This window comes from Cannabis sativa, chromosome 7, assembly GCF_029168945.1.
Source record: "Cannabis sativa cultivar Pink pepper isolate KNU-18-1 chromosome 7, ASM2916894v1, whole genome shotgun sequence".
Taxonomy (NCBI): Eukaryota; Viridiplantae; Streptophyta; class Magnoliopsida; order Rosales; family Cannabaceae; genus Cannabis; species Cannabis sativa.
Window position 1 is genome coordinate 24,125,700 of NC_083607.1, and position 13,445 is coordinate 24,139,144.

The following is a 13,445-nucleotide window of genomic DNA, read 5'->3' on the forward strand; positions in this document are numbered from 1 at the left end:
TTTATTTGTAGACCCCAATATTTAGAAATGAATATTAGAGTTATAATTTCCCAATTCGAGAGATTTTATTAAACTCTAGGGGTATTATTTGGCCTATATGTGAAATTTGTTATTTTTGTAATTTTTGCTCGGCGACAACGGAAAATGCGATGGATGGTTAGTTTGATCACATGGGTAAGTTTAGAACCTTATTTCTTAGTGGGAAATATTTTAGAAAAAATAAATTATCAGGATTGAGCAGGGTTATGGGAGTTGACCATTTTACTCCTAGTCTTGAAAATACCCTAGTTTTGTGAGTAAGGGCATTTTTGTAATTGCCAAGAGAGGAGATAGGTGGCTGCCTAGTTATTTGACACCTAGCAAGCCAATTCTTTCAGCAAGGGAAATTGATTTTCCATAACATTTATCTCATTTAGTGAAATTAAAAGAAAATACCAAAATTGGAAAGAACCCTCTTCTTTCCTTCTCTCTCTCTTCGAAACCAGCAAGAACAAGGGGGATAGCTACTATTTTGTGGTGATTTCAGCAAGAAAACCTTGTGAGATTCAAGCTAAGGTAAGCCCTAGAAACACCCTTCTTTAGTTTTTAAGCTTTTACTTGGTTTGAGTTTATGGTTTTGTATTATAGGGGCTGTTAGGTTTGGGAATGCTTAGGGTTCGAATTTTATGTTTAGTTTGAGTTGATTAAGGGTCCTAGCAGCTGGTATTGTTGGTTGGTTTAGGTTTTGTGCAAGTTTATGCTTTGAGTTCAAAGCATTGATCATTAATGGCAAGTTGAGTTTCTTTGGTTTTTTCTGTGAACTACTGGCTGGAATATATTGTCTATGGATTGTTTAGGTACTCTGGAAAGTTTGGTGGCATTGGGTGGAAAATTGAGCAAGAAATGGAAGGTTTGGAGTGAACTGGTGCAAACCGGCTAACCAGTTTTGCCAGACCTCAAAAACCGGCTAGCCGGTTTTGGCAGGATTCCCAAACCCTTCGTTTTCTCAATTTTCTTCCATTTTAGTGCCATGGCTGGGTGTTTCCCTATTTCCAGAGTTTGGGTAACCTCTATGGAGTGTAACAGAACCTAGGGTTATGGTTTTGGGTTTCCCGAGATTAGGGTTTTGATCATGTAACTTACCCGGTTTCATAATGTGATTAGGGCATCCATCTAGCACGAGACTTTCCATTCAGGTCGGCCAGCACAGTTGAATTCGGAAAAGAGGTAAGAACTGAATATAATGTGTGATATCAATATCTGAGTGTATGTATATGTTATGTGTATATGCATGCTTAAAAGGTTAGTTTCACTACAAACACTTAAACAGTTAAGGTATGGAGTGTATTGGTATAGTGATTGTTGTTTGAGAGTACCGTGATTCCAGCATAAGTATGGAGAGGTACTGAGTATGTGTGGTACATCACTCAGAGGTACTCAGGGTATGAAATAAACCCTACCAACACTTGTACAGAGAGGTACGTAGTGTATGTGGTATAGTGGTTATACCCTAGTATAGAACGTTCTTACTCATCTGTTGAGCCTTGTATATAGGTGTATGGGCGCCTAAATACAAGTCGGAAATTATATGATATGTTATATGCTTTTCTTACTGAGTCTGTCGACTCACAGTTTTGCTTCCATGTGTTGGTAAGGGAAAGGCGAAAGCTGAATAGGAGTGAACCTAAGCTCGGATGAGGTTGTACATGTCAAAGCAGCGTGACCTGGAGTGTTCGGTCTTGGGACATCTGAGAATTGTATTTTGTAGTCGCTGTGCGACCTGATTAATATGTATTTTGGAATATTATGTTTTAAAAGTTTGAAAACTGGATCCCGACATTTGTAAATATTTTAATATAATATAAGTTTAATATTTAATATAAAAGTTTTAATTTGACACATTTTTCGAGAAAGTTCTTTGTCAAGAAAGATTGCACAGTAATTGAAAATGCACTGTAGCGTGCCTTAGCATTAGCACGTTACAATTTTGGTATCATAGCCGCCAGGTTTGTCTACCGAAGCTTGCCAAGACCTGTACATTCTTCATCGGAGAAAGCTCAGTTTAGGGTTCAGTAAGCCCATACTTGTTTAGTATTTTAAATGATTATTAAGGCATGCTAGGACACATATTAGATTATAATTATTTACTTTAAGTATGTTGCCTTTAAGTTCATAAGAGCGGTATTAAGTTTTATGATCGCTGTCTAACCTGCCTGGCTTATGGGTTCGCAGGCTAAGTCCTATAAAATGGACGCCCAACAAAATACAAGAAGTCAGGGTAATATGGTGAGACTGGAGGCGGTCAGGGAAATCAAAATCCCTAGAATTCCCGTGGTCGCGGCCATGGACGTGGCAGAGCTCAGGGTGGTCGCCCTGTAAATCCACTACAAGCTCCTCCGGATTGGGAGCACAGGTTTGCGGAAATGCAAGATCAAATCCGCCAGCAGAATGAAGAAATTCAGAGGTTAAGGCAGCAGGGTCCTCCTGCCATGCCTCCTCAACAAGTTGCTCAGGCCGTTGTAGTTCCAGCGGTGCCAGCAGAACAACCTGTTTTTGGCAACCGTATGGAGCCGTTGTACGAAAGGTTCCAAAAGCAAGCACCTCCAGTGTTTCTGGGAGGTCCTGATGTAATGAAGGCTCAGCAGGGGCTCACAGTAATTGAGCGTATCCTAAACTTTATGGGAGTGGTTGGTAATGATCGGGTGACCTGCGCCACTTTCCAGTTCCAGGAGGACGCTCTCGTGTGGTGGGAATTGATAACCATCACTCAGGACGTCACAGTCATGACCTAGAAAGAATTCAAGGAGTTGTTTAACTCTAAATATTACAATGAAGCTGTCCGCAATGCTAAGCGAAAAGAGTTCACTGAGTTGGTGCAAACTGAGGGGATTTCGGTTACTGAGTATGCTACCAAGTTTGACCGGCTGGCGAAGCGTGCCGTGGGAATCGTGCCAACTAACTTTAGCAAGAAAGAAAATTATTTGGCCAGTTTAAGTGCGAAGATTAGGCATGATCTTGTGATCACTACCACTGAAGCAACCACATATGCTGAAATGGTTGAAAAAGCTTTGAAAGCTGAGGGTGCTGTGAAATTCCTTCAGGAGCCCTGGGTGACTCCGAATGTTGGTGGAATCCCCACTTTTCCTACTCCTATTTATGGTAGGGATGGTGGTGACTCCACCACTGAGCAAAAGAGGAAAGTTACCTCAGCATCTGGTGGTTCATGGCAAAGCAAGCGTTTCTGTGAGAACCAAGGCAGAGGTGGACGCCAGGGTTACTCTTACCCTGAGTGCCCTCGTTGCAAGAAACATCATTCGGGAGAGTGCAACCGGAAGACATGCTTTCTGTGTTGCATGGTGGGGCATTTCAAGAAAGATTGCCCTCAGGCAAAGAAAGAGGAGCCGAAAGCTGAGGTAAAACCGGTTCCTGCTCCAGTGTTTGCTATCACCTAAGTTAATGCTGCTACCAGTCCGTCTGTTGTGATAGGTCAGCTTGCCGTCAATAACTCCTTGTTTACAGTATTATTTGATTCGGAAGCTACATGCTCATATGTGGCTACGAGAATAATTGATCTTTTCGGTAGGCCTTGTGATGTTTAGAAAGACGGTTTGGAACCCTAATGCCTAGCAGGGAATTGATTATCTCTAATAGGCACATTAGGTCTATGCCGGTTACGATCGAGGAAAGGGAGTTGAGTCCTGACCTTATAGAACTGGAATTAATTGAGTTTGACATCATACTTGGGATGGATTTTCTGTCCAAGTATTCTGCCAGTATATATTGCAAACGAAAAATGGTGACTTTTTAGCCTGAAGGTGAAGATCCATTTGTCTATGTTGGATTAGTTCAGGGGTCTCGGATCCCGGTTATCTCGGTATTGAGGGCTTGAGATTTACTACATAATGGATGTGTAGGATATTTAGTAGTGGTGATTGACTCCAGCAGACCCAAAACATTTGGGCCTGAGGTAGTCAGAGTGGTAAAAGACTTTCTCGACGTGTTTCCCGAGGAATTGCCGGGATTGTCGCCGCAACGAGAAATTGAATTAGTAATTGATCTAGCAATTGGAGCCGAACTTTTTTCTGAAGCTCCATATAGAATGGCTCCAGTAGAACTCAAGGAGCTTAAGTTACAGCTTCAGGGGATGCTTGATATTGGGTTTACTCGACCAAGTGTATCGCCCTGGGGAGCTCCGGTTCTATTTGTGAAAAGAAAGATGGTTCCCTCAGAATGTGTATTGATTATCGGGAGCTAAATAAGTTGACAATTAAGAACAAGTACCCATTACCTAGAATCGATGATTTGTTCGATCAGCTTCAGGGAAAGACAGTGTTTTCGAAGAGTGATCTGCGATCTGGTTATCACTAACTCAGAATCCGGGAAGAAGACATACCAAAGACTGCTTTTCGTACCAGATATGGGAACTATGTGTTTCTGGTAATGTCATTCGGATTGACTAATGCTCTTGCGGCCTTTATGGATCTCATGAATAGGGTGTTCAAGGATTTCCTCGATAACTACGTTATAGTGTTTATCGATGACATCCTTGTATATTCTCTGTCAGAAGAGGAGCACGAGCATCATCTTCGAATGGTATTGCAGCGACTTAGAGATCACAAGTAGTATGCAAAGTTTAAAAAGTGTGAATTCTGGTTGTCTGAGGTATCTTTTCTGGGACATATTGTTGGAAAGAATGGAATTATGGTTGAGTCAGTGAAGAATTGGCCGAGACCAAAATCTATGACAGAAGTTTGAAGTTTTCTCGGTTTAGCAGGGTATTATCGATGTTTTGTCGAGGGATTTTCTAAAATCTCTATGCCACTAACCGAGTTGAACAAGAAAAATCAGAGATTTGTGTGGTCAGATAAATGCGAAACAAGTTTTCAGGAGTTGAAGCAATGTTTGATAACAACTCTGGTGTTAGCTTTTCCATCAGATCAAGAGAAATTCATTATTTATTGTGATGCATCCAGACAGGGTCTGGGATATTTTCTGATGCAAGCTGACAGAGTTATAGCTTATGCCTCTCGTCAACTGAAAGATTATGAGCAGTGCTACCCAACTCATGACTTAGAGCTTGCTGCTGTGGTTTTTGCCCTAAAGATATGGCGGCATTATCTTTACGGTGAAAAATGTGAGATTTATACTGATCATAAGAGTGTCAAGTACTTTTTCACCCAGAAGGATTTGAACATGAGGCAGAGGAGATGGCTGGAATTGGTTAAAGACTACGACTGTGAAATTCTGTATCACCTCGGGAAAGCCAATGTTGTGGCTGATGCTTTGAGTAGAGAAGGTGCCGGGCAGGTTTGTACCTCGGTTTTGATAGCCCCTCAACTAGGCTCTGAAATGATTAGTGCAGGGATTGAGTTTGTAGTTGGGGAATTGCACAACTTGACACTTCAATCTGATCTGTTAGAGAGAATCGGAAAAGCTCAACAAGAAGATCCTGATTTAGTTAAAGTTCAAGATGAAGTCATAGTTGGTCGGCCTAGAGACTTTTCAGTCTCAAATAGTGGAATGTTGTTGTATAAAGCTCGAGTTTGTGTTCCTGGTATTGAGGAGCTTAAGAAAGAGATACTTGATGAAGCTCACACCACACCTTATTCACTGCATCCGAGAACCACAAAAATGTATCAGGATTTGAAACCCTACTTCTGGTGGTATGGGATGAAAAGAGATGTGGTGGACTACGTGTCCAAATGCTTAACCTGTCAGCAAATCAAGGCTGTCCATCAAAGGTCGGTAGGGTTATTGCAACCTTCGGTCCTTCCTGAGTGAAAGTGGGAGGAATTGCAATGGACTTTGTAACTGGATTGCATAAAACCACAGGAATGTACGATTCGGTACGGGTCATAGTGGACAGATTCACAAAATCAGCTCACTTTCTGCCAGTGAAAGTTACATATTCAATGGATCAGTACACTAAACTGTATGTAAAGGAGATAATTCGTCTCCATGGAGCCCCTAGATCTATTGTTTCAGACAGGGATCCAAAGTTTACATCAAAGTTTTGGGTGAGTCTACAGAAGGCTATGGGTACCAAGTTGAAGTTTAGCACAACCTTTCACCCTCAGACTGATGGCCAGTTAGAAAGAACGATTGAGATATTGGAAGATTTACTGCGAGCCTGTGTCATGGACTTTGAAGGTTCATGGAGTAAGTACTTGCCGTTGATTGAGTTCTCCTACAATAATAGCTATCAGAGTACAATAGGGATGGCTCCCTATGAGATGTTATATGGTAGGAAATGTCGCTCTCCTATTCATTGGGACGAAACTGGAGAAAGGAACTACTTGGGTCCAGAATTAGTTCAGAGGACCAATGTAGCTATTGACAAGATCAAGGCTCGGATGCTTGCTTCTCAAAGTAGGCAGAAAATTTATGCTGGTTCGAAGCGCAGAGATGTTACATTTCAGGCAGGGGAACATGTTTTCCTGCGGGTTTCACCAATGAAGGGTATTAGGCGCTTCGGAAAGAAGGGTAAGTTAAGCCCTAGGTTCATTGGGCCATTTTAGATACTTGAGAAGGTCGGGCAGGTAGCATATTGACTAGCCTTACCACTAGCGTTGTCGGCTGTTCATGACGTATTTCATATTTCTATGTTGAGGAAATACGTGTCAGACCCGACTCATATCTTGAGTTATGAAGCCCTTGAACTACAGTCAGACTTATCCTATGAAGAGCAACCTGTGCAGATTCTTGATAGAAAAGAAAAAGTTCTTCGGACCTAGACTATTGCTCTAGTTAAGGTGCTCTGGAGGAACAGTAAGGTGGAATAAGCCACCTGGGAGTTGGAGTCTGATATGAGAACTCAACATCCAGAGATATTTAGGTTAGATTTCGAGGATGAAATCCTTTTAACGGGGGGATAATTGTAATGACCGCTTAAGTAATTTGGATTAGTAAAGGCAATTAGCACTAATTTCTGTTAATTTTATAATTATTTATGAGTTTATTTATTTGTGGACCCCAATATCTAGAAATGAATATTAGAGTTATAATTTCTCAATTCCGGAGATTTTATTAAACTCTAGGGGTATTATTTGACTTATATGTGAAGTATATTACTTTTGTAATTTTTGCTCAGCGACAACGGAAAATGCGATGGATGGTTAGTTTGATCACATGGGTAAGTTTAGAACCTTATTTCTTAGTGGGAAATATTTTAGAGAAAATAAATTATCGGGATTGAGCGGGGTTATGGGAGTTGACCAGTTTACCCCTAGTCTTGAAAATACCCTAGTTTTGTGAGTAAGGGCATTTTTGTAATTGCCAAGAGAGGAGATAGGTGGCTGCGTAGTTATTTAACACCTAGCAAGCCAATTTTTTTAGCAAGGGAAATTGATTTTCCCTAACATTTATCTCATTTAGTGAAATTAAAAGAAAATACCAAAATTGGAAAGATCCCTCTTCTTTCCTTCTCTCTCTCTTCGAAACCAGCAAGAACAAGGGGGATAGCTACTATTTTGTGGTGATTTCAGCAAGAAAACCTTGAGAGATTCAAGCTAAGGTAAGCCCTAGAAACACCCTTCTTTAGTTTTTAAGCTTTTACTTGGTTTGAGTTTATGGTTTAGTATTATGGGGGCAGTTAGGTTTGGGAATGCTTAGGGTTCGAATTTTATGTTTAATTTGAGTTGATTAAGGGTCCTAGCAGCTGGTATTGTTCGTTGGTTTAGGTTTTGTGCAAGTTTAAGCTTTGAACTCAAAGCTTTGATCATTAATGGCAAGTTGAGTTTCATAGGTTTTTTCTGTGAAATACTGGATGGAATATATTGTCTATGCATTGTTTAGGTACTCTGGAAAGTTTGGTGGAATTTGGTGGAAGATTGAGCAAGAAATGAAAGGTTTGGGGTGAACTGGTGCAAATCGGCTAGCCGGTCTTGGCAGGATCCCCAAACGCTTTGTTTTCTCAATTTTCGTCCATTTCAGTGCCATGGCTGGGTGTTTCCCTATTTCCAGAGTTTGGGTAACCTCTAGGGAGTATAACAGAACCTAGGGTTATGGTTTTGGGTTTCTCGGGATTAGGGTTTTGATCATGTAACTTACCCGGTTTCATAATGTGATTAGGGCATCCATCTAGCACGAGACTTTTCGTTCAGGTCGGCCAGCACACTTGAATTTGAAAAAGAGGTAAGAACTGAATATAATGTGTGATATCAATATCTGAGTGTATGTATATGTTTTGTGTATATGCATGCTTAAAACGTTAGTTGCACAACCAACACTTATACGGTTAAGGTATGGAGTGTATTGGTATAGTGATTGTTGTCTGAGAGTACCGTGATACCAGCATAATTACGGAGAGGTACTGAGTATGTGTGGTACATCATTCAGAGGTACTCAGGGTATGAAATAAACCTTACCAACACTCATATAGAGAGGTACGTAGTGTATGTGGTATAGTGGTTATACCCTAGTGTAGAACGTTCTTACTCATCTGTTGAGCCTTGTATATAGGTGTATGGGCGCCTAAATACAAGTCGGAAATTATATGATATGTTATATACTTTTCTTACTGAGTCTTTCGACTCACATTTTTGCTTCCATGTGTAGGTAAAGGAAAGGCGAAAGCTGAATAGGAGTGAACTTGAGCTCGGATGAGGTTGTACATGTCAAAGCAGCGCGACTTGGAGTGTTCGGTCTCGGGAGATCTGGGAATTGTATTTTGTAGTCGTTGTGCGACCTGATTAATATGTATTTTGGAATATTATATTTTAAAAGTTTGAAAACAGTATCCTGGCATTTGTAAATATTTTAATATAATATAAGTTTAATATTCACTACAAGAAAAGGGATTTTTTATCCCACTTTTTACACTTGGAAAAATAAAAAATGGGATAAAAGATATGGTGTCACTTTTAATCCCACTTTTATATTTGGAGCTTGAAAGAAATGAAATTTAGAAGTTCTAACAAGGGTCTCGTTTGGCAAATAAACAAAAAACTGGGTTGGAAGGGTCATTTTTATGTATTTTCCAAACACAGCGTTAACATTTAAGAGAAACTTTTTATCCCAATTTATATGTAAGAACCGGGATAAAAAGTTCTCAAAAAATGGGCTTAAAAAAGATGGAAGAGCCCAGCCAAACCCTACCTGTTTCGTGCCGCCCCCTCTCTCTTTCTGAAACCCTCTCTCTCTGAAACCCTCTCTATCGTGCCGATCATTTGCCTCTCTCTGAAACCGAAAGCTTCCCAAACCTCCTTCTCTCTTCTCAACCTCCATTTTTATCCAAATCTTGAAGCTTTGATCTTAGGTATGATGAATATGATATATATATATATATATTTGATTTTAATATATGTTCTACTCTATATTTTATTTATATATTGAAATGGGTGTATGATTCTTGCTTTGTTTTGTAAATATCACATGATTTTGTGATATTAAATTCGATGTATATATATTTTCTTTAGCTTTGGTTTCATCCTTTTCATCAAAATTTTTTGTGTATTTGGGATGGCATGGACTGTAACGGACTGTCATAGATTTTTTCATCAAATGATTAAGCACAAAAAAGATAAAATAGATAAATACATTTTTATTCTTTGACTTGATAAATTTACATTAATGGTCACTCTCAACCAATTTTACCATTTGGAGGGTACAATACAATTGTGCACGAATTTATTTTCACTTTCTTATCATGCTTATTTCAACTGTGTATCAAACAAATCAGTCTCCAAATCTAAAGGGTGATGAGTAATAACACACCAATAGTTGACATTTTAGCCTCACTCAGTGATTTCCCTCTGTTCTCTCTCTCTCACACATATATATTATTTTGTTTTTTATGTGCTGCTTTTTAAAATGATTTTTTCTACAGCTTTCGCTCTCTCTCTCTCTCTCTTCACTCTGCATTTTGAGGTATAAGCTGATTTTCTTATATATGATAAAAAAATTATAAAAGAAGTTAGGTTTAGATTAGATTAAATACCATGCATAATTTTATCATCAATGAAATGTTAGTGATTTAATTGAATGCATATGCTTAATGTTCTTATCGTAGTCCATTTAGACATTATTTGCGCATAATTCTACTCGGTCTTATGCTTTCGTTTATTCTCTAAATTATTGAAATATTGAAAAATTATATGAAATTCGTAATAAAATTCATGCTTGAATTATATTTGTGCAGTTGATCTGAAATAGATAGAAACAAGGCAAAGTTTTGAGAAAACATGACAAGTCTGTAGCAAATTTCATAGGAACCTTTTTGAACACTTTCAACTACACATTGCTTTGCATTTGCATTTTCACATTTGCTATATTACCTGCGTTGGGGGTTAGTCATATCAAACACTGGAATTTTTTTTAGTAAAATTTACTCAATGATACTTAACAACAATTATTTTCTCAATTGAACTTTGTAGAAAAGAGTGATTATTTTTTTGTTATGGCTCTTGTTTTTATGTAGTCCTTTTGTGATATTTATCTTTTTTGTCATGAATTATAAGAAAATTGATTTGTTCGGTTTTCATTAATTTTCAACATTTTAAGAAAGATTGCATCACCTAAAACATGCACATCCTACTAGTTTTATCAAAAAAGTAGATAAAAGATCACATGTATGCTTTTAAATTCTTTAGTGGGATAATGTTGTAATAGACTTGGTTAATCAAAAAGCATTTTGTAGTATACTTGTATAAATAGAATGAGTGATGATTGTATATAATGATTCTATTTCAGACTATGTTGGGAAAATTTAACTGATTTTGTTGATATTTCAGCATTTGGAAATATTTTAGTCACCTTAAATGCTTACTAAGAGACTAATAATAAGATTGGTTGGCGGTGACATAGCTAGGATGGTACATAAGTTTTCTGGTTTCATCTTCTTACTCTCATTCTAAATATAAAATATCTTTTTGATCAAATTTTGAAATCCTAATAATATTTCTTTTTCTTGTAAATTATTACAGCTAAAAAAATGGTTGTCCAACCTTCTTGTTGGGGACTTTAGTGCACTTAATTAACTAGATTTTCAATCCAACAACTTACCTTTTTCTCCTCTGCCAAATACTAGTGAAATTAGACAGTGGGATGTCATGACTCAATTAATCTAGCTGCACTTATGAACCTATCTATCTTGTTATAGTCACTATTTTATTCAGTTATATAAAAACTTAATTTTCCTTTGATATTGAAATGTTTGATTCCAACCCAATAATGGAAAGCTTGGGGCTTTTGCATCAAGAAATGGAGTTGGTTTTCTAAACATTGAGACTAGAAAAGTTCATTTCACGGAAAGGTATAGATAAATCCATTATTTAAATTAACATTTTTATCTACTTAACTAGTTATTTATTAAAATTTATATTTTTAATCAGGTACATAAGGAAAATGTTCACTATCTCAGTGTTGGGCAGACTAAGAGAATGATTCATGGTTTGAAATATATACTTAATTATTATGATATTTCTTTTTGGATACAATTTTTGACAGTTTTTTGCTTTCACATGACACTCCTATGAATGCCACAACTTATGTAATCTTAAAATTTGATTCCAAGTAGACCCTGTGTTTTAAAACTCACTCTGGATATTGTCTTGAAGTCTTCAAGTCATTCTCTAAATGCTAATGTCATTGTGTCTCAGTTTATATATATGTGATAAATATTTATGTTTGCTATATTTTATTTTTCCATAATATAGGTATAACATGGTGTGATGATTGTGGTATTGCAGATTCAAAGCCTGTACTTTCAAGACAGTTTGTTACAACAATGTTGGTCTTGGATACTTGGAAATGCTTCATGTAGATATATTCATTCATAACATCATTGGCGTGTTTTCCTTATACATTTGGAGCTCTTTGCTGTGAAGGATAAATATCAAGATGCATGTTTTATTATATGTAATCCCATTATTTGTAGCTTATCCCTTTATCCTATTAGTTACTAATAAATTCATGTATTGTACACAAAAATACTGTTTTAATTCAAGGATTTTATCATAAAATGCAAATTAAGAAGTGTTTCTACTTTCATAATTTACAATTTGAATAGCTAAATGGATAGTAAAGTAAGTGTAATTTGAATAACTCATCTCTAGAGGAAAGCAACAGCAAGAAAATAACACTAATACAATTATTTTTTTTTGGTATTAAATATGGAGACTTTCAATCCCGGTTTGTAAAGAAAAATGGGATTAAAAGTGGCTTTTTATCCCAGTTTTTTTAGAGAAAGTGGGACAAAAGGTTACTTTTTATCCCAGTTTTTTTTATAAAAAGTGGGATAAAAAGTACTCTTTTATTCCAGTTTTTTCATAGACTTTTTATCCCACTGCCATATATCCCGGTTTTTATTTTAGCGAAAACCGGGATAAAAGGCCTTAAAAACCGGGATTAAAGACCTTTGTTTGTAGTAGTGATTGAATATAAAAGTTTAATTTGACACATTTTTCGAGAAAATTCTTTGTGAAGAAAGATTGCATAGTAATTGAACATGTACTGTAGCGTGCCTTAGCGTTAGGGCGTTACATTTGAAAACAATAAATCTTTTACTTACCATATAAATGGAGTCCAACTATATTGAGTCATGGATTCAAAGCATGTTCATTCTATGGTTATTACATAATATATATATTTTTATAAATGTAGAATTTTTTTTAGGTAAGAGCTATATTTTTTGTTTTTTTTTTTTTACATATGAGAGCATTTTTTTTAATATTTTAATTGGTTAATTAATGAAAGTGCATGAAATTACAATAGAACGTACATGAAAAATAGTACGTTTTTCTAAGTAAATTTGTTCTTCACTATTTCCAATACTATCGACTATGAGAGTTAGTACAACAATAAAGATTACTGTTAGTAGTCAAAACAGAAAAGCTTAAATTATGTGTCAAATATTTATGGAAAGTCATCAACTTCATTAACTTTAATATGTAAGTTAATGTGTTTTCATCATACACTTGAATGACTAATATTCATTTTATTCAATTATTAGGAAAAGTATGATGGACGTAGATATTGCCTCCAACTCTTACTGGCAAGAACTTTTGGACACACTTCAACTATCCAAATCAGTTGCAGAAATAGATACTCGTGATATTTAAGGGAAAGCGATGGTAAGTCTAAAAATGTGGGAGGCATTCTATTATACTTATGCAAGATGGAAAGGTTTCAGTCCTAGAATTGACGATACAAAATCCAGGAAAAGTGATGGAGAAATATACATTCGACGATGGGTTTGTAACAAAGAAGGTTTTCGGAAGGAGGAATTTTTGAACATGCCAGACAGGAAGAAGCGACCAAAGAAATAACACGTTGTGGGTTTCAAGCTGCATTACGAATCCTTCGGTTACAAAAAACAAATCTTTGGCGGTGTCAAGAATTTGTACAATTTCATAATCATGATTTGGTAATACCATCACAAATGCAATTTACTCGGGCAAACTGCGAGGTTCCTGAAGCAGTAGCTACACAACTAATTAGCATGAATAGATGTGGTATCAAAACTTCTT

General features: G+C 36.9%; 1 protein-coding gene across 1 annotated transcript; it reads left to right on the forward strand.

The window, feature by feature from the left end:
* Positions 1-2,402: 2,402 nt before the first annotated feature.
* LOC133039678 (uncharacterized) lies at positions 2,403-13,037 on the forward strand. The gene is made up of 6 exons (XM_061118589.1): positions 2,403-2,510; positions 2,772-3,240; positions 3,894-4,087; positions 5,161-5,533; positions 11,634-11,691; positions 12,929-13,037. The coding sequence occupies exons 1-6, from the start codon at positions 2,403-2,405 to the stop codon at positions 13,035-13,037; spliced, it is 1,311 nt and encodes a 436-aa protein (XP_060974572.1).
* The last annotated feature ends 408 nt before the right edge of the window (positions 13,038-13,445 follow it).